General features: G+C 30.9%; 1 protein-coding gene across 1 annotated transcript; it reads right to left on the reverse strand.

Annotated features, from left to right (window-relative positions):
- Window positions 1-14,086: 14,086 nt before the first annotated feature.
- Window positions 14,087-22,184, reverse strand: LOC102624143 (sister chromatid cohesion protein PDS5 homolog C). The gene is made up of 14 exons (XM_006483400.4): window positions 21,812-22,184; window positions 20,441-20,644; window positions 20,125-20,306; window positions 19,781-19,907; window positions 19,499-19,696; window positions 19,217-19,270; window positions 18,137-19,054; window positions 17,908-18,018; window positions 17,092-17,165; window positions 16,824-16,875; window positions 16,547-16,633; window positions 16,380-16,423; window positions 15,084-15,158; window positions 14,087-15,007 (listed from the first exon to the last, which is right to left on the reverse strand). The coding sequence occupies exons 1-14, from the start codon at window positions 21,911-21,913 to the stop codon at window positions 14,476-14,478; spliced, it is 2,760 nt and encodes a 919-aa protein (XP_006483463.1). The 5' UTR covers window positions 21,914-22,184; the 3' UTR covers window positions 14,087-14,475.
- Window positions 22,185-23,179: the final 995 nt, after the last annotated feature.

Consider the following 23,179-nt stretch of genomic DNA (forward strand, 5'->3'; position numbering starts at 1 on the left):
TGTCAAACTCTAGAAAAAAGAATGACATGGCAGGCGTTTTGTCAAACTAGGGTTCCGTCCCATAAGACGTAAACAAGGCGCGGTGTCAAACTATGATTGGTTGTTTTTTTGATTGATATGTTGTCGTTAAATCGTACGATCGTCCCTTAAGGCTTACGAGAGGGTGTACTTAGTTGTGGGACACATGCGTCAGACCCCTTTGAAATTAAAGGCATGTGGCCAGGTGCATTAAAGTAAACGGAGGTCTACAGGACGCTAATCTGCAAGTTGCAGCAGAGATTTGGTCGAGTTTCATCCATTTTTCTATCAGCTTTATATTGGATTCAAGAGTTTGAATTTTCGGACAGGTAGAGATTTAAAAAAATTATTTGAACTCATTTATATATATATATATATATATATATATATATATATATATATATAAACAATTTGCAAGTTAGCGATTGAAAGTTTAATTATAATAAAATATTTGTCATTTAGTCTGATGTTTGAGTGGATGTTTTTCTTTTTGGAAGAAGAGATTCGAATTTTTTAGGGCGATCCATTCTTCTCTTGTAATTATCGTTAAGCTTTGGGCTGTTCTCATCTCATTTATAATAGTGTCATAAATTTTTTTTAGGTTATAGTTAATGGCAACATAAGTCCTTCTCCACTCATGTAAATAGGTTCCTAATATCTTATTTTCATTTGAGAGCCCACAAGTGATCTTTTCTTAATACGTTCATAGTGCATTTGGTATATTATATTGTCCTATGTTATATTAGTTATGCTACATTATGATGCATTATATTAAAATATATTATATTATTTTGTAATGCAATACTATATTTGATGTACGTGATGTTTGTTTTTTAGTCTAAAGTCTGATTTTAACTTTTTTTTTCATACATTTATTTATTTTAAGTTGTTTGTTTTCTTAATTTATCACTTATTGTCAGACAATTTTATATGAATAGAAAAAGTAGAAAAAGCCCACTTTAATAATCTGAAGTCTAAATGAAATTTTTTTATTTCAAATATCAAAAATACCCTTAACAATTCATGTATTTCCAATATTATGTATAAACCTAATATTTTTGTATTATTCTTGAAGTTATTTTTTTAATTGCTTTAATTTTTTATTCACATGATAACATTAACTAAACTGAAAATTGAACAAATCAAATTATGTCCATTGTGATTAATAAAAAATAAAATAATAGTTTTGACTTTATAATAAAATTTGATGTTATCTTTACATCTTTTATTAAAAAATTAAATTAAGATCAACAATGATAACATTTTTTTTAATACTACCAAACTAATCAACCTGTGAAAATTATAAATTGTGACGAATAAATATATGCACCACTTAAAAGGATATTTATGTCAAACTACTAGCTTTTAAGTTTTTCCCTTCAGATGTTGAAAAAAAAAAACATGTCATTCAGATATTTTCATTCAGACCTATTCAGATTTCAAATAAAAAAAATAAACGCAATCATAGTTGGATTGTATTATATTAAGTAATATTATTTTATATTAATGTTAAATTTAAATTAATACTATTTAAATTTATTAATATTTGAAGGTTTTATACTAATTATTGAAATTAAGTATTAAATAATTATTTTTATATATCAATTTTTAATACATTAATGATTTAATAATGTACTATTGTCAAATAATAAAATATTACAATATTATGTTATATTATTAATAATATTATAATATAATATAGTTTATTTCTATATGTTAGTTATTATAATGTAGTATAATTTGGTATTGTGTTTTATAATATAATATAATATAATAAGAAATTATAAATCTTTTTTTGGTTAATGTATAATATAATTATTTAACTTAAATTAATTTTTTATTTTAGTAAATAAAACTAAATTATATTTTTTGTGCATTTAAAGTAAAATAATCAGAATAATTTTATGTAACGAAAAATAAAAATAATGTATTATTATTTATTAATTAAATTATAAAATACAATACAGTGTAAACTGACAGCCAATCGTATTTAAGTACAAGAATTTAAGAGATACAGTACATGGGAGTACGTGAGGTTGTCTCTACATCCGCCATGGCCAATGGCCATTAAAATCAATTTGAAAAACCTGAAGAATTTGGCAGACAAGGACGGAGCCATTAAATGACGGATATGTGAAAATTCATTTTCCTTTGCATTTTCTTCGATGACATGACAGCATAGAATTGATTGCATTTATTTATTTATTTTTTCAGAATGAACAAAGCCCAGAACATAGAAGGGACGATTTTATATATTCAAAGCAAGTCACAAAATTTTTGTTGCTTGTTCCAAGAAATGGATATCATCTGTCGTCACTCGATCATAACCTCAAAATAAAAGAGAGATGAAAAATCGACTGTCTCCTTTTTTCGAGGCAGTAGCTACTGGTTATAAAACGACATTTCCAGGAAAATAAAATTGGATCAGTTTTCCAAATAGTTAACATTAGTGTTGCGTTTTACTTGTCAGTAATTGAAATAGGCCGAAATCGAAATAAGTTGAAATATTAATGAAGAATAAGAATTAGAATAAGTTGTTTACTTGACCTACATGAATCGAAATCGGAATGGATTGAAATTCCATTAATATGTTTATTTTATCTTAAAATCAAAATTAGAATGAATTAGATTGTAACAATTACTAATGAATACTTAATGAATTATTGTCATAATTATTATTTTATATTTTAATTATAATGATTATTTATTCACAAACTATAATAATTAATATATTATTGTTAATAATATACTAGTATATTAATTAATTAATAATATATATGAATTAATTAAAATAATTATATTAGTAATTATTATAATAGTATATTAATTAATTATAATAAAAGTGTATTAGTTAATTAATTAATAATTATATTAATTAATTAATAATAATATATGAATTATTGTGATTATTTATTCAAAAACTATAATTATTAATAATTATTGTTAATAACATACTAGTAAATTAATTAATAATAATAATATTAATTAATTAATTATAATATATATTAATTAATTATAAATTAGGACAATATGATTATTTTTAATTTTGAGGCAGGACAAAATAGTCATTCCTGGGAATTGGAGACTTATTCTCATCTCCCCCTTGGGAATGAGTCTCTCATTCCTCATTCTTAAATTGTGGTGGGCCCCACAATTCCGATTCCGATTTTGATTCCCGACTCTATCTTGCGAAGTAAACCATGTCAATGATTTTGATTCCGAATTCTGATTCCCTAATTCGGGAAGTAAACGCAACATAGGTGGAATTTATTAATTCAATTACCATGAGACGGGTTTATTTACAATTTTTAGTTTTTATATGGGCTTGTTCACATTTTTTTGAACATGATTATACGTTTTACCTATAAAATAACCGTTTCAATTTATACATTGAACTATATAGTTCGATTTAATTGAAATAAACATTTGTCAACACATGTACATATCAACCATTAATTAATCTAATTAAGTATGCCTGAACCGTAAATTCTAAACTCTAAATTGGATAACAATTTTTATTTTTCAATCGAATTAGATAACATGAATACATGATCCCTCCTTTTGTAATAATAATTTCACAAATAAACATTAACGTGGCTTGTGGATAATGTATTTTATCTAATAGGTTCTAGAATTGATAAATTATTGGTTGTACATTGGAAATGGGAGGTAAGAATTTAAGTGAAATTTGATGGCGGATGAGGATCATGACCCCATTTTTTTTTTTATCAATTTATCATGATGCTCTAAGATATGTACAAAGATTGTTGTTGTTTATATGCCAACTATTTCAGTTTCTAAGTAAAGACTTTTGAAAGAAAAGAAGGTTACAAACCAAGGGACACATATATTCTTACCAAAGTTTATCGTGTTAGCATTTATCTGAAGTATAAAATATTCAATTAATATTAGTTTGTTTACATATTAGTTTTGTTTCATTAAAAGATATATTAAATTAATTAATACAATAGTGAACTTCCAATTTTTTTTTTTAAAGCATAACAAATTAAAGCCTTTCTCCTCACCTATGTAAGTAAGGTTTAAACTTCAAATCTTTCATATCAATTCAAGAGATTTTATCCAATATATTAAAGTATATATCCCTTTTAACAAAGATTCAAAAGAATAAGATATGATCACAATGAAAATGAAATTGATAAACTAAGGTACCAACAGTCTGGAAAGGTTTGATTTATGGGAAGCAGAGACCACGCCCTTAAAGTCTTTAATGTCCCACTTTTTCTAACTTTTCTTTTTCTCATTTAAAATCATTTAAAAATATTGAAAGCATAGCTTGTGGCTTTGGTTCTGAGCCAAGGGGTTTCTGGAACTCGATCACTGATGATGGTGCATGCATGGACCACTTATTTATATATAATTCCAAGGTGGTGACCCCAGCCATAAACTGGAATTATCCGTAGCCACTACTCTAGGCTGCCGAATTGTTCAGGAAACACACAAAAAAAAAAAAAAGGAGCAAAATTAGCGAACAAAATCCATTACTCACGCTCGAATTAAAAAATAGTGTTATTTTCTTCTTGAAGATGTAATAATTAATTATATTTATGTGTAGGATCTTGATTCTTGAATCTTCCTCCAGGCGGGCCTGACTCATTTCAACGGATAAACACGGAAAAGAAGCGAAATTGAAAGGGGTAGCTTTTATTTGTTGCGTGCACAACATTTGTTAGTGAAGGTATCCTTGTTAAATTAACTATGGTTGGATATTTTAACTGAACCGAAGGGTCGACTTAGCTTCTGAACTCTATTATCCAAAAATATTCATCCCTGTATGAAAGTTTCTTGGGTACGTGATCGCTATCAAAACTCTCACAGAGTTTTGTCCCCATTTTCTTAACTAATATCATGCCAATCCTTTGACTTTTTATTATTTATATTTTCTGCATACATCTCTGAATACTTCTCAGTTGATTCCACGACAAATTTAATATCATCTCTTGTAGTCTCTGTTGTGCACAAGATTTATAATTAAACTGCTTCTCTCCTGGCCTTACATTCCATGTTACGGAGAGCTTTTGTCAATTGTTAATTGGCATTTGGCAACCCGGGGATTCTCGTTCCACGTGACAAGTGTCAGTTCTATGCAATTTGCATGCCTAAATTCTGGGGAACGGTTTTAAAAACTTTAAAGATTAGATGCTTCAGGTCATTTTCCAAGTTTCCCATCTCATGACTTTGTGTGAGTGTAGGTGTTTGTTAGATGCTTATAAAAATTTAGTCACCATACTAATTTATTGAATAATATATCTTTCTTGCATTCCAATTACAAGCATTTGGAACAATATATTTTGTGAAGAAAATAAATAATTTACCTTATAATTGTTAAAGAGTCATGCTTAGGGCAGATGTCAGAAAAAAAAAATTCATTTGAATAAAATTAACATATATCAAGACACAAACTCTAATACACCATTTTGTGAATTTTTTTTCAACTTTGTTTGCGTTTTAAATTCACCTGGACATTTGTACATGACAAAGACATCTCTAATTATAGTCAAACTAGACGGTCGCCTGTGGTCGCCTATACTAGGATGGTCCCATTGTAATCCCCTATATAGTGGGATGAGCTTTTTCTTTTGGTGTTTCCTTTATATACTGAAATTACTAGATTTTTAATGTTACTTATAATAGGAAAACCTATTTTTTAGTCTCTCTTTAATTAATAATTATCTTACAATTAAAAATTTTTATACAAATTCTATATTTGATATCCTGAATGCTAAAGAGTTATAGTATTGTCTAACTGTTGATTCATTACTAGTTTTTCTGATAAAAAGATTACATTCTTTACCTTTTTAAAAAATAATTATTTAACATTATAAAATCTTTTTCATTTTTCTTTTTAATGAAAACAATAATGATTGAACCACATATAATTTATCCAAAATGATGCGTATAAACTGATGTGCCATGAATAGATTACCTGAAGAGTGATAAAAATTATTTTTTTCAATTATGTGGTTCTATAAACGTTTTATGCAACCAACTCCTCATGTCACACCAGTTTGTACACATTTATTTGTACAAAGTGATTGTGGCTCTATAATTACTATAAAAAATAAGATGTTAATTACTAATTAGTTGTACAAGGTGATTGTGCCTCTATAATTACTAAATGAACTAGACATTTGAATTATGAATTTGTGTGAGTGCAGGTGTTTGTTTGATGCCTATAAAAGTTTCGGCACCATACGAATTTATTGAGTAATATATCATTTCTTGCATTCCAATTACAAGCATTTGGAACAATATATTTTGCGAAGAAAATAAATAATTTACATTATAATAGTTAAAAAATTCATGCTTAGATGCAAACATTAGTACCCAAAAAAAAAAAAAATCTTTTGAACAAAATTAATATATATCAAGACACGAACTCTACTACACTATTTTTTGATTTTTTTTATTTTTCAACTTTGTTCGCGTTTTAAATTCACCTAGACATCTGTACATGGCAGAGACATCTCTAATTATAGGCGAACTAGGGGTTGCCTGTGGTCGCCTATACTAGGATGGTCCCATTGTAATCCCCCAGATAGTGGGATGAGCTTTTTCTTTTGGTGTTCCCTTTATATACTCAAATTAATAGATTTTTAATGTTACTTATAATAGGAAAGCCTATTTTTTAGTCTCTCTTTAATTAATAATTGTCCTACAATAAAATTTTTTTTATACAAATTCTATATCTGATATCCTGAATGCTAAAGAGTTATAGTTAATAATATTGTCTAACTGTTAATTCATTACTAGTTTTTTGATAAAAAGATTACATTTTTTACCTTTTTAAAAAATAATTATTTAACATTATAAAATCTTTTTCATTTTTCTTTTTAAAGAAAACAATAATGATTGAACCACAGATAGTTTATCCAAAATGATGCGTATAAACTGATGTGGCATGAATAGATTACCTGAAAGTGATAAAATTTATTTTTTTTCAATTATGTGGTCCTATAATGGTTTTATGCAACCAACTCCTCATGTCACACCAGTTTGTACACATTTATTTGTACAAAGTGATTGTGGCTCTATAATTACTATAAAAAATAAGATGTTAATTACTAATTAGTTGTACAAGGCGATTGTGCCTCTATAATTACTAAATGAACTAGACATTTGAATTATGACTTTGTGTGAGTGCAGGTGTTTGTTTGATGCCTATAAAAGTTTAGGCGCCATACTAATTTATTGAATAATATATCATTTCTTGCATTTCAGTTACAAGCATTTGGAACAATATATTTTGCGAAGAAAATAAATAATTTACATTATAATAGTTAAAAAATTCATGCTTAGATGCAAACATTAGTACCAAAAAAAAATCTTTTGAACAAAATTAATATATATCAAGATACAAACTGTACTACACTATTTTGTGATTTTTTTTTTTGTTTTTCAACTTTGTTCGCGTTTTAAATTCATCTGAACATCTATACATGACAGGGGCATCTCTAAGTATAGGTGAACTAGGTGGGCACCTAGGGTCACCTATACTAAGATGGCCCCATTGTAATCCCCCATGTAGTGGGATGAGCTTTTTGTTTGGTATTTCCTTGATATACTCAAATTAATAGATTTTTAAAGTTACTTACAATAGGAAAGTCTATTTTTTAGTCTCTCTTTAATTAATAATTATCCTGCAATTAAAATTTTTTATACAAATTCTATATTTGATATCCTGAATGTTAAAGAGTTATAATTAATAGTAGAAATATTATTATTTTATCACTAAAATTATTCTGACATATCATGTCAATAATATAATTTGCTGAAAAGTGTATTTTACCACCAAAACATTTGCACCATTATCAATTTACCACCCTTCCGTTAAAAATGTTAAAAAATTACTGATATTTTACTGATGTCATAAGGGTATCAAACATATTTCCTATTGAAGCCAAAAAATTGTGTTGCAAATGTAAAATAAACAATAAAACAAAAAAAATCAAGGGAAATAAATAAAGAATTACGAAATTGGTAACCCTAAAATCAGCCCCTCTCTCTCATTAATTTTTCTTAATTAAATTGTTATTATTTTTAACTGTGATTAATACTTGAATTTCATAAATTACAATATTAATTTTGAAGCAAATTTTTTATTAGTTATTTTCTTTGTCGTTTTCTTTTTTTTTTATAATAGTAATTCTGCATATTGTTCATTATTTTTTATTAATTACAATTTTCAGTTGTTCTCTAGATCTTATTTTTGTTCATTGTTTCTTTCTTTTCAAAGGGTAAAATTATATTTTATTCTCTTGGGGTAAAATCAACTTTTAACACATTTTGAGTTAAACATTAACGTTTTTTTAACGGAATGGTGGTAAATTAATAACAGCACAAATGTTTAGTGGTAAAATACTCTTTTCAGCAAACCATGGTACTGGCATGATATGTCCGAATAACTTTGGTGGTAAAATGTAATATCCCTTAATAGTATTGTCTAACTATTAATTCATTATTAGTTTTTCTGAGAAAAAGATTACATTCCTTACCTGTTTAAAAAATAATTATTTAACATCATAAAATCTTTTGTGTTTTTCTTTTTTTAAAAACAATAATGATTGAACCACAAAGAGTTTATCCAAAGTTTACAAACTGATGCATATAAATTGATGTGGCATGAATAGATTAGCTGAAAAGTGATATTTTTTTTTTCAATTATGTGGTCCTATGATGGTTTAATGCAGCCAACTCCCCATGTCACATTAGTTTGTACACACTTGTTTGTATAAGGTGATTGTGACTCTATAATTATTATAAAGAAATAAGATGTTAATTACTAATTATTTGTACATGGTGATTGTGACTCTATAATTATTATAAAGAAATAAGATGTTAATTACTAATTATTTGTACATGGTGATTGTGTCTCTATAGTTACTAAATGAATAAGGTATTTGTACACACTTATTTTTACAAGGTGATTGTGGCTCTATAATTACATTTATTTGCTCACTTTTGAAGGAAATTTTTTTTTTCTTGAAATAAGATTTATAGAGGAATTAAAAAAGACATCCTCTTAATTATTTTTCTTTTTTTAAATTTCTTAATATCGTTTTTATTGTTTATATTCAATATATACGTAAGAATTAATTTAATTTTGGGTTCTTTTATATTTCTTTGAGTGTTGAAAGTGCTGAATGTAAGGAAGTCTCATAGAAACATTCAGCCTAAAGCCCCCAATACTATAGAACCGGCCTTGGTACCTGAGCATAACTCAAATATTAAATGTTATATTGCTTGCACATATTTTATTGATCACAATTTTTTTTAACATTTATAAACTTATACAATAAAACTTCTATGTACTCATATTATTGGTACCAATTACTCTTATTACTATAAGGAGGTTATAACTTAATAGAGTATAGTTATAAAAAGTATTGTTTTGACTTAGGGCTTATTTGTTAACTTATGAAGTTTGAAATTTTATTAAGTTCATAATCTTTTTCAAATTTACTTGTTTGTTTTCATAACTTATGCCTATTTTCAAATATTTACATCTTAGTAGAAAAGTAAACTTTTGCGACTTATTTGAATGAGAGTAAATATTATATCCTAAAAATATCTCTATTAAATATATTTATATTTTCAAAATTATAAAACATAATCCCTTGTTCCATTTTGACTTATAAAGGACGTAAATATTAAATAATCATGTTTAAGACATTTTTTTTAATTTATAAAAATAAAAAGATACCATTTATATTAATATATTAAAAAAGAAAAAAAAATATATGCCATTCATACATTTATATTCAAATTCATTCAGATTTCAGTTAAATTTAGACCCTATTCAAATTTCAAAGGAAAAAGAAACGCTATCTTAATTATCCTTGGTGTAAACAATATAGAGGTAAAGTATATGATATATTGACAATTGATGAATGAAGTATATCAAATTCAATGTATATAGATTAATAAAAGAGAGAGATAGTTTAAAAAACTAATATATATTTATCCGAACTTCAAAACCCTGAAGTGATTAGAAAGTACTTGTGATAAGAACCTAAGGATGTTTATCCGAGCTTTTTTATTAAAAACTGGAACAATTGTACATACGTCAATTGTAATTAATTTATCCCCGTTTTTAATCATCTTATAAAACTGATTAGAAAGCATTTATCTGAAAACAATTTCTTGAGCTTCAAAACCCTGAAGTGGTATCAGCCCAAAATAGAAAGACTTCCGAATCTAAACCCCATTCAATGCTGGAGTATCATTAAGAAACATGACAACCAAGAATTAAAAACAAAGTCAGTATACTGTAGTAACCTAATACCATTGGTGTTTGTGCATGGTAGACTTTTATGTTTATTTTCATAATGTTCTGTTTATGGAGAAGCTCATGCTGATCTCTCGTGCACTTGGAATGTTCTTTCATTCATTTTTGCCTTTTATAGTCTGTTAATAAACATGGCTTGGTTTCATGCATGCTCTCTAAAATAGCCATTTTAGTTGTTCTCGGTTTTGTGAATATTATAGCATAATGATGATCTAATTAAGCAGTAGGTTATTCATTTTTTGTGTGCCTAGAAATGCTAATACAAGAATCTAAGCACCAAAAGGTTAGCATTTTAATACCTTTTTTTTTTCTATTTTTCATAGGTCTACCTGATCTGACTTTTATGATTGTATATGTGTAAATGAATGTAATTATCTTTTACTAACAGCACACATTGAAGTGATCATTGCAGATCTCACTCTTTTTGACTACTGAATTATTATCTATGCAGCAAAATTGCAACCATAGAATAATTCTTTTGCAAAAATTTTCCACTTCTTCTGCTGGTCTATTCCGAGGACCCAACTTCTCTGCTAATCTATTTTGAGGATCAAACTACTTTAGAATTATTGTATGTTACAATAATTACAATATTTTTAAAATTTTGCATTATTCACATTCAAATTATGGTAGGACTCCAAAGATAAAACGAAAACAAATAGAAAGCGCAAAAAAAAAAAAAAATAAAAAATCGTAACTGTTAGATTTACATTATAGAACTTAAACTGATTTTGATTTTTTATTTTCAGCATAGGATCCGAATCAAGTTCTCATGTACGAATCACTTTATCTTTACTTAATTTACATTCAATTCTTATCCATTTGCATTCGCTATCCCAATCGTAGCCTATTAACAAACCTTCATTTCCATATGTTAAAATCATACCCCTATTTTAAGGGAAAAATTTTTGAGTGATGATACAGTTATAAATTCTTATAAATTTATCTTGTATAAATTGATGTGACATTAATTCATTGATTGAATGAAAATATAAAATAATATAAATAAATTATGTGGGTCAAAAATATTTAATTCAATTAATTTTATCATGCCACATTAATTTATATAAAATAAATATATATAAAAATTTATAATTGTATCGTTACTCAGAACGTTTATTCGACGGGCACATATACAACCTTAACATGCAGGGGAAGTTTGCCCCGTTTAATGGCTGAATGGCGATTCTAATGGTCGGAATAGGAGTTGTCACATCAATTATAATATGTGTGGAACCCACTAATTACAAAAATATAAAATTAATGTCTCATTATAAAACCCACCTACACTGTACAATACAGAAAGTGACATGATTAATTGGATACGTATGGATCCCTCTCATCTTTCATACGGGAACGGGAGCATGTTGCATATTTTAATAGAATTGCCAGACTTAGATTTTTAGGTTAAGTATTTTCTCAAATATGCATTTAAGAAAAGAGAAAAAAAAGAAAAAGAAAAAAGAAAGCTAAAACAGATGCCTTTGGCAAACTAGTGGACAAAAGGAGGTTGATAGAAGATCTGTTTCTCTTCTAGTCTCGAAAGCAGTAGGCCTCCTTTCTATCAAAGACGCAACTGCAGTCACCCCCTGGCAGTAAAATTTGACCGAAAAGAGGAGGGGAAAGAGTATGAAAACTAAATAAAAGAAAAGAAAAAAGAGAGAGAGAAAGCAGCAGCCGATCATGAAAAGATAGTTGGATTTTGAGTTTCAACAACCAACAAACAAGATCTCAAAACACTATCGAGTGGGTGGGCAAGCAAATTACTAGAATTTTCCTGTGGGGATTGCGGCCATTGTCACAGAAGTTACAGCTAATTAAGAGTATAACTAAAAGATTTATCTTCAAATGCTTTTTTATTAGCCTATGTAATTAATAAAAGAGTAAAAATATAATTTTTTTTTCTATAAGACACTTTAAATAAAAATAAGAACAAAATTTAATTACCTTTCGTTTTTTTAATAATAATGTGGTTATAATATTTTTCTCTCTTTAATAATGATATTATTAAAAATAGTATAATATTTTTTGAAGTAGAAAAAATTATAAATTAATATTTAAAAGAGAGAAGAATAATCTCAATTGAAGAATCTCGTTTAAAGGTTCTTTTAAAACTCATATTATTAACGTGGCTTTTTAAATAAAAAATAAATTTTTATTTTAAATTTTTTTTTGGAAATGTTGTAACCACCTTATAATTTATCCCAAAAAAAAAGTTTAATAAAGACCAAAGGGGAAGCAAGTTGAAAACTTGATGCATGCACGGGCGCGAGCAATATAATGAGTGGCAAAAGCGCTTTTGTTAACAAAATGATTGCTACAATTTGATGGTGGACATTATAAATTGATAATGATAGTTCAATGCAACTAACACAAAGTCATAAAATCATAATTGTATTTGCCTCTTTTAGGGTGGGCAAGGGGGTCCAAGCCTCCAATGTGCTTTCACTTGGAATCAATTAAAGAGTACGTTAAAATATAGGAAAAAAAAATTATGGTATCGAAAGTAACACATCGAACTACTGTATGTATGACATGTATAGTTAAATCTAATATAATTATCATTTATATATTGATTTTTTAAAATAAATAAATACATAACATAATATTATTTACTTATTGTGTGACTGATATGACAACTCTGATATATTTTAAAATTTTTCTACGATAAGATGATTACGTTATATGATACTTTCACTGATATGCTCCAGAACAACCGCTGGTGAAAGTCAACTATGCTTTTAACTTTAATTTACTTCTAACAATGAAAACACAGACTCCCTTTGTTTAGTATTTTTCGTCAACTTAGGGCCGTAGAGCATATACTATCAGACTCAAATTTTTAAAATCTATTCAAAGATCAAATCGACTTTCGTGAAAAGAAGAAGGAAAGAGCCGCAAGTGCGACAGCCCAAACAAAAAGAGGGTTTATGGTTCCAATATAAAACATCGGGGATTTACACGTACATTAAAAATAGACCTCAAAAAGAGTTTTGGCATCCTTTTCCCTTAATTTGCTAACCGTTTCCATGCATGCGACAAAGTTGGAAGTTTTAGTGCCCTTTTCCCTTAATTTACAAAACATTTCCAGGCATGCTAAAAGTTTGGAGGTAACTTGATGGTAAAAATTTAAGTGATAAGTTGACCTTTGTTTGGTGTGGCTTGTTTAAATTCTGTTTCCTTTCAAGGAATTAGGGTTTGATTAGTAACATTGGAAATATTTGCTGAAGCATTTCAACATTAAAAAAAAAAAAAAAAAGTTTAAGCATTCAAACACTGAACCTTTTATCTTCCGTAAAAAAATCAACACTGAACCTATTAGGCCCGCAGCAAACAACACGATTTGAATAGAGAATTCCTTTTCCCTTACTACGATCAACAGTTTGCGCGCCCAAAACCGCCATAGCCCATCTTCATACTTACTCTGCATCCGAATGCTATCAGGACTCGACTGAGAAGCTTTGTGATTGTAAGGCTTTTGTTCACAAACTGCAGTTTTATATAGGTCTACCGTATGGTCTGGCAATCAAGAGGCTTTAAATCAATTGACATTTATTTTCACAAGTGCACTTTGCAGCATTTATTTTCCAAGTAGAAACTTATTCTAAGCCATACTCTGAAAGCAGTTTGAAGCATGCAGAAACTACATACTTCTTTGGGCTTTTAACTCTGCTCAAGCAGGAGTGCTTTCATGCATTCTTCATCAGCCAAACAAACAAAAATATTGTGCATCTAACAGAAACGAAAAGTGAAGCCCAAGACTCGAGTCAGAATCAGAAGAGATGCCTTGCTGATAGCAAGTTTCTTAATCTATTACATTATCTATCAAAAGCAATATTTTTTTTAACAAAGCTAACCCAATGTATTCTACTGTGGCTTAGACAATATAAATCCCAATTAATTTAACAAAAATAGGAAGAAAAGCTAACCCTAAAACTGCTATAAACTTAGACTAGACTAACTGTGAAATCTAACAATGCGAACCATGACCCGGAATTTATCCCAAAAGATTGCAATAAATACCAAAAAGCATGGCTTACTGTGGGCGCAGCATGCACAGCGCATCAAAGAAAGCTGCAATAAATAAGGTGCTGGGTTCCAAGATGATTCAAACGTGACAGATGAGACGTCAAAGCTGAAAGGGTAAATTTTCAACTTTTAGATCCTCTTCGTCGCTTTTTCCCTGATTTCACCTCACTTGCCAGTGTCTTGGAAGGACTTGATGACTTCCCCTTGGTACTTTCAGGCACTTTAGCAGAATCCATCAAATCCTTGACATCATCATCCTCTTTCACCTTTGTTGAACTAGACTTCAACTTGCCGGTTCCATTTGCATTAGATTTGCCAACAGTTTTTGGGGATTTACCCTTTGCATTGGATGATATCTTCGGTGTTTCTTGCTTTGACTTCTTGGTCTTCGGCGTCTCTTGCTTGGATTTGGAGGAAGTTTTTGGTGTCCCACTGCCACCCTCTTTTGATTTTGCTGACTTCGAGGCGTCCATGGCATCATTCTTGGATTTGCTAGCTGATTTTGAAGCAACATCAGCTGACTTAGTACTGTTTTTCACAGTATGATCTTTATTTTCTGATTTAATCTTAGAACCATCTTTAGATTTGCCATCAGATTTACGACTAGATTTCAAATCTGCAGTTTTGGCTTTGCTTGAGGAAGCCCCTCCACCCCTAGCAATCAAGTGTTTAACTTATCAGCACTAGAGAAATGATTGATCCAATAGCTAGGATGTACAGATTTACTCACTTCTTTGTTGAATTCTCTGACCTCCCTTGCTTAACTGAATGTTCAGCACTTGTTTTTGCCTTCTTCTTCAGAGGGCTGATTAAAACATTTGCACAAACAAGGTTAAATTAGATTAAGAACAGATATGTTCCCTAAAAGAGATAATATCAGACAGCAATAAATTGAATTAAAGACGTTAGAATGTAATAAAGTTTCACTAAGTAGACAGCACAAAACTTACCCAACCAGCTCCAGAACCCCCCCCCCCCCCAAAAAAAAAACACAAAAAGAAAAAAGAAATCTCTTAACCCAGAAGCAGTTTCCTATAGTTCTTAACATAGCAGCACTTTTCCGCAGTTCGGTTGATCACAGTAAGAGTTCAGATAATGCACACCACACAACAACCAATTAGACAGCTCAAGAAATATAAACATGCTATTGGAAACTGAAATTGGTAAAATTCTTTCAAAGGAAGTATGAAAGTACAAAAACCACATCCCAGGATCAAAACGTAAAAAATAGTTGGAAAGACGAAGTAAGAATACAGCTTTCAAGTCAAAGCCAAACCAATGGCTTTTGTACCATAAAGCTGTCACAAGTCAATCCACATCACACAAGAGTAAGGACCCTAGATTTTCATGTTTATAAATAAAAAATATCATGAAAAAGAAGAAGGGGCAGTCTTAAGTATCATATTTGGGAGTGAATTGGCGTATGAAGTAGATTGTCGTGCTTAGAAGAGGTAGTTTGGGTTTAGCCTCAAATCAGTTGATGATAACTTTAGAATAAATGTCAAGAGGACTAGAACGACAAGAATGTATAAATTGTTTGGGGTAAGCATGGTGAAAACATTTCATTGAGCCGTTAGCAGTGATGGGGGGAAAAAAAGAAAAGCACAATGATTTAAGAAGCTAAGAATTTGGAGGAGTGCCCCTTGCTTAAAACTTTTTTCAAGAAGGTATAGTGCAAAATAGCAGAAAGCTGAAAATCCTTATTTATTGGTAACAGTGGATATAAATCAACTAAAAGGAGGTTACACAATCGGTCAGCTGATCCAACTATCCCAGCGTCCAAAAAAAAAAAAAATCTCAGAAATACTGCCAATCCATCCCAAACTAGATGCTAGGTGATCACTACCAAAAAATTAAAAAAATAAAATAAAATAAAATAAAACAAAAGGTCAATTTGGGTTGCGACACTTGGGGAACATAATTATGTCCATATGACAAGAAGCTCATAAATAACTTTGGGAACATCTCACTTTTGAAAACTAGAAGAAGCAGTTCCAATTCAGAACCTAAAATACACAATACTTACATTTCAGAGGACGCATTGGGACTTTCTCGATCAGCTGCTTGTTCCTGTTAACAACACTTATCAGCAAATGTCCATGACCGTAGACATTCATATATTCTTGAGTTTCTTATCCAAAATATATCCGACTGTAGATAATTTTTGAAATAACATATCAAGCAACCACATACCTCGTCTGAGTCAGAATCATCTCCAATAAATTCCCACCTCTCCCTTTTAAGATTCAAAATTTCTTCATCACCATCAACATATGAAACCTATTTAGGAATGACAATATAAAATAAGCACCTTTCAAGTAATTACTTGGAAATTGAAATAAGTTTCCCATAGTGGGGCAGAGAGAGAAAAGGAGGAGGGGTTAAAAAGGTGGACAAATGAACCAAAAAGTGTCATGAAAAGGCCTTCAAAATAAGAAAGGTAAACCGCCATCAATAATGGATGTCTCACCTTATGCTTCTTTTTAACAGGGTCAAATGACTCAATAACACCTTCATAATACCTGTACGTGACAACACAAGATTAGCATTTCAGATTCATGGTGCCATGTATAACTAAGCTCAAGCATTGCAATAGAACATTTGAGAAAACATTATTAAATAACAGAGAGCTTCATAAAAAGCCGGCATTAAGGTTTTAGTACAACCAAATAAAACAAACACTAATTTCACCAAAAGGAAAAAAAAATTACTGAAGAGGAAATATCATTAATACTTACATGCGATCCTTCGGCCACCAAACTTTAACCTTTGAACCAACCAGATTCTCTCCAAGATCTTCAGTATCAGAAGCCTGAAACAATCACTTCATAAGAAATCAACTAAGAAAGTGAAAAGGTAAAAGCAGATATCAGGCAGTAGCATAATACACATCTCAATTCCCAGACCATGGTTAGAAAAGGTGCAATTCTTCAGGGAAAAGAAACCTAACCAATATAACACAATCGAGTGCAATACCAGCAACCACCTTATTAAGAAGATTTAACTTGATTGATGATATCCCAACAACCATAAATGGTATCGCCAGCGAAAATTATTCAAATAGTGAATCTCAGATAATACAAAAATAAAATTGCAAAGAGAAGCTGTATCATTACTAACACTTTATACATAGAAGTTCCCCCCCCCCCCCCCCAAAAAAAAAAAAAGATATACAACTCTAACAAAATGCAACCACATCACAATGCACATGCTTGTTACCAACCAGCACTCACAGTTATTCAAAGTAAGGAGGACTTCGATCCACTTAATAGAAATATGGTGCAAAGAAGAAGGATACTGTCACAAAATGCAAATTTTCTAAAGAAGGTTCCCCCACCAGGCAAATGATAATATGCAACCAAAATATCATAGAGCTAAACACAAAAGAACAGATCAGAAAAAAAGGCCACTCTTTTTCTTTCCCAGGAGTACACTCTCCTGGATTCTTTTTCTTTCCCGGGAGCACACACTCTTGGAATTTGACAAGCTCATTGGACCAATGAAAATAGGATAGCAAACAGAACAAAAAAATAATTGGTACTAAGAGAACATACTTTTTCTTTCTCTGGAGTACGCCTTCTCTTGGAATTTGACTTGGAAGTCGCTTCAAAGTGCTGTGCATCTTTAGTTGGTTTTGCAGCTGACTTTGGCGAAGAAGCCATTTCCTAGATCAATAATGAAATGACAACAATTCTTCAGATTAGCAAATTAAATTAGAAAATAATTTATGAAGAATACCAATAACACAAGGCAAGGTTGCATTAGTAGTCAATTTGGCAGTACCTTATCATCTTTAGTCAACGATCTTGTTGCATCTTTTCCCGGAGTAGCTTTTTCCCGCCTTTTCTTCTCACGTGATTGTTTCCAGGAGGACCCCTCCCCATTGTTATTGCTGGCATCAACCTTCTTGGCTGACTGCTTCAGCAGTTTTACTTCTGAATCACTAGACGCACCGCTTTCTTTCTTTGATATATCTGCAACGGGAATTTTATCCTCATTAGCAGACCCAGCAGGCACCTTTTTCCCAGAGCGTTTAGGTGGTTTCGCTTCTGAATCACTAGTTCCTTCAGACGCCTTTTTGGAAAAATCATCAGCAGATGGTGTGCCCTCTGTAAGCACGAGGTCCTTTTTCTTTGAACGGCCATGCCTTTGGGAACGACTTTCATTTGGGACACTCCCGCTTGGAGACGAAGGAGCAACATCCATGGATCCACTTTCTGTTGCTTTAGGAGAAGAAACCTGAACACCAGTCTCCTTTTCATTTTGGGCAGACACAGCCCCCTCAGCAGTTGGCTCCTCATGAGGTGAACTAGGATTCTCCTTGTCATCACTTTTATGATCCAACACAGCCTCAGTTTCCTTCTCGCTATCAATTTGAGAACTGTCAGATGGTTCTTCTGATTTCATCAAAGAATTAGATTTCTTCCCTTTCCTATTGGTTGTCTGTTCTGGCTTATCTTCTGCAGTTATTGCTTTATCAGCAACAGAACTATCAGGTTCTGCATTGCTTGCTGTTTCTACACCTTTGGACTGATCAGTAAGATTACCAGGCTCCTCCTTCTTCAAAGAATTTGAATCTGCCAAAGAGTCATCTTCTCCTGTCTGAGCATTACCATTGTTCACAATTGCTTTAGGAGATCTATTATCAGCAAGATCAACTCGTTCTGTAGAAGGCCCTTCTATGACAATCTCTTTGTCAACCTGATAATAATTATAAAAATTTATAAATGACCATTTCCAATTTGAAATGTGCAAAAAAGAAAAACATGGAAATGAAGGATTACATAAACAAAAGAGAATTGAGAGCTAGGTTAACAGAGAGAAGAGCACAATAAAAAATAATTCAAAACAAAGAACAAAAACCTGAGCTGTTTCATCCACTGGAGCCTTCACTGACATGCTCTTGTCCTCATCAGTCTGCAAAAAATAATACACAGTAAAGAAATGAAATCAAATCAAGCTTCAATCCACATCCAATAGAAAACAATAAGTCCATGACAGCAAATGACTACTTTGCAGGCTCTTTCGAAGATTTCAAATGCACAAGATCAAGGGAAAGTCTAAATAGGCACACAAAAAATTGGACTCAAGCACAAGATTAACAAGCCTCCATATACGTTCTCCTGTGACTCTTAATAATTTCACCTTATGTTTGTTAGAGACATGTACATCATTCTGCTCGACAGCAACAGATGCCTCCTGGCATATAGAAGCAACTACTTCACTGTAATCATCCAAAGAGATGCCTGAGGATTTTACTGCTTGCAACAAGTATGGTTTAACCTTTGCTGCACAGCTTTGAAGTACTTTCTCCGCCAACCTCCGAGCAATAGGTAACACTTCCTGAAAATATTAAAAATACCTTAAGAAATCACAAAAATGGAAGACAAACTATTAACACAAATCATTATATTTATGATTACTGACCTCATTGTCCTTTTTCACACAATCTAATATTGGAGATAGTAGCTCCAGAGGTATATCTTCACTTTCTTCTAAGACAAGACTTATAATTGTCTCCATGGACGAAAAGACATTGTCAGGGTGGTCATCCCTTAAGAAAGAACAAAAGAAACCATCAGAACATGCATTTCATATCTCAAAACTAGTGCTCTCAATTGTTCACCAATTATAGATATTAAGCTAACACTAAAGAAATATGCGGGATAGAATCATTCAATAGGCCCTTTCCACATAAAATATACATCAATAAATGAGAAAACATCAGCATGGGCAAAGGTGACTATCAACCAAAGACATTCTTTTCATACCTTATTGCCTCAAGAAAATGCTGGAACATCTCGATAATCAGTGCATCACATTCAAGATCCAACATAACAACACACGACCTGACCTTGGCAACAGTTTCAAGGATTGAGGTTCTCTTAGCATACGAGCGGCTTGATTTGTCAGACAAATTTTCAAAAGATGATACAATCAATTGAAAGACTTCCTGCAAACAAGCACAAGGGGGAAAGGGGGAAAAAAGAATTGAGGAATTGTGAATGCCAACAACATGCATGAAAGGGCAATACAAGACAGCTAACTGTGTAAAGATTCTATAGAAATCCATGCCCCGCAGTGTACCTTCATCTGGTCATCCTCATAAGGAGCTTCTGGTGCAGTTATTCTTGTTATCTCACTGATGCATGCAGCCACTGCAACTTTCACATCAACATCTGAATGCCCAAAAAGTTGGTCCGCAACCAATGCTTTCTGCGAGGGAGTGAGTGCATTTTGCATTGACTTGGTAGGTGACTGTTCCACCCTAGACAGATAACTCTCAACTTGCTACATTCGGAAGGTAAAAACAAAGGCTGGGAATTAAGTGAAGTCATTCGGAATGGATGAAAAGGAAAGTAACAACTCGTCTCAGCTCGTTTTTGAAAAACCACCATTTATGGAACAAGTTTGTTAATTCGCATAAAAACCTTCTATGTAATAAAAGCACAACGAAAGAAAAGGTACGCAATCAGTTGTTCACAATAATCCCAATTAATCCTTATCTGGGAAAGTTTTACAACAAAATCTACTGAACCCTTAAAACCATAATCCCTCCAGGAAAAACCCGAAAACAGCGACAGCAAGAAATTATTCATTAAATATCTTATCTTCTCTGACAAAACCCACAGCTAATGTAATTAATTTATGTAAATGAAATCAGATATGTTAGCCGGCAATCAATTTTCCCATTTCTGGAAACCACTCACATAAAAACGATCTTGTCAACAGATCCTGATATCGCACGTCATCTGCGTTTAATTAACTATGCAAACATAATGGATGCTCCTAATTACATCATTCAACACTAACATCAAACCAAACACTGTTTATATATATATATATATGAAATTCCATAAATAGAGATGGAAAAAGCCATTCATGCCCTCGTTTAATTCAAAATTTTCCCTCGCATATCTAAATGTCCATTCATGAACTCATTCAAATATTCGCGCGCAATTCAAACACATGAGAACTTCCCAGAAGTCCAATAGCAAAAAGGAGCTCTTTAAACTAAATTCAAAACCAACTTGTCCAACAAGTTACCTATCTCATAATATCATCAAAGGGGGGAAAAAAAAGGGAAAGAAAGGACACTGGTTTCCACAAGCTGCTTTTTCAAGACATGTGTACAGAGTCCACTGAGTTTCACATGTTGTAAATTCCACAAACTTATAGCAGTATGTACATAAGCACTGCCATCTGTGCGCTAAGCTCAATCAAGCGATACACAAACAAGGCAAATACAACGTTTTAAAAATAAAAACATCAACAACATTACTATGAAGTCAATATAGCTCGTAAAAGGACACTCAACATGCATCACATAAGCTTCGCAATTACTAAAAACATCATAAATAATTTCAAATAATATATATATAATATAAAAACTAATATAAGCAACAATATACGTGACATTAAATTTTTCAAATATGGAATAAATAGAGTAAAGCTTACATCAAGAAGAGGAAGGAGTTCATCAACGGAATCTGGAGGTTCTAGAAGCTTATTTCCAGCGTCCATGAGCTGTTGCTCGAGCTCCTTATCAGACGAAGCCATAATTTCTCTCTGTACGAAAACACCAATAGATCCTTCGATTTCAGACGCTCGAACTTCGATTTCACACCATTGAAAGCCTAGAAAACGACACGGAAACAAAGAATTGAAGATTCAAAAGCGAGATTCGAACGAGAAATTTAGAGAGAGAAAGTTAGGGTTTCTCTCGTCTTTGTTTTTGCTTAGAAAGAGCGAGAGAGAGAGAGAGAGAACGAGTGTGTGTATTTTTTTTTTTTTTTTAATTTCGTTAGACTTTGAAAATATTTATAAATAAAATAACAATATAAAAACAGGGATCTTTTTCGCGTCTCTTATACTTTCTGAAGGGGGTGTTTTGGTAAACGAAAATTTATTATTCGTGCGCTTTAAAGGAGAATCCAGCAAAGTCCTTGCTCGGATACCGCCGTGTTTATGAGCTCCAGTTAAATATGGGGTTTCAAATCCGCTTTCGGATTTTCATGACTGTGGGTTCAACGTGGACATACTCTTGACCGCTTGATTTTTTAATTGGCCTTTTTCTTTTCTAATTTTGAGAGGGATTTTGATGGACAGTACAATATTTTCTTAATAATTTAATTACATATCAACAAATTATATAAATCATATAATAAAACCTTAAGACGTATAAAGCATGCCCCAAAATTTTTCTTTTATATTTTCAATATGTCTGCTATATTTTAGAGCACTTAAAAATCTTAAAATCATATTGTAGAAAACGTGAGAAATATATATATTAATATAGACACACACACATACATATATGTTTTAGAGAATACGTAAATTCGCCATACTTTATGGTATATTTCATCCCTTTATTAAAAATTTAATCAATTTGAGAGGATGAAGAGATAAGCACGTTATTAAATGTGAAATTGAATACTATGTATATCGTCCAATGACCATATATGTATTTACATTTAAGGACATAAAACAAAACAAGCAAAAAAAAAATCATAAATAAAAAGTATCACTGTCATATGTGTATTTACGTTGAAAAAAATATTAAATAAATTTGTAATTACATTAAATTAAACTACTGTTTGTATTATAATTATTATTTTGAAAATGTTGTTCTAATATATAAATGTATGCAAATCTCAAATCTACCGGTTGTACGTATTACTTTGGATGCATGAAATATTTTCTAATTTTTTTTTTATTAAACATGCAACTCATAAATCTCAAACCAAATTATAAAAGATTACTGTTATAATTGATACATGCCCCTAAATGGTATGTTGAAGAAAGCCCAACAAATAATTGCCTTTT

Source organism: Citrus sinensis, chromosome 1 (genome assembly GCF_022201045.2).
Source record: "Citrus sinensis cultivar Valencia sweet orange chromosome 1, DVS_A1.0, whole genome shotgun sequence".
In the NCBI taxonomy this organism is placed as follows: Eukaryota; Viridiplantae; Streptophyta; class Magnoliopsida; order Sapindales; family Rutaceae; genus Citrus; species Citrus sinensis.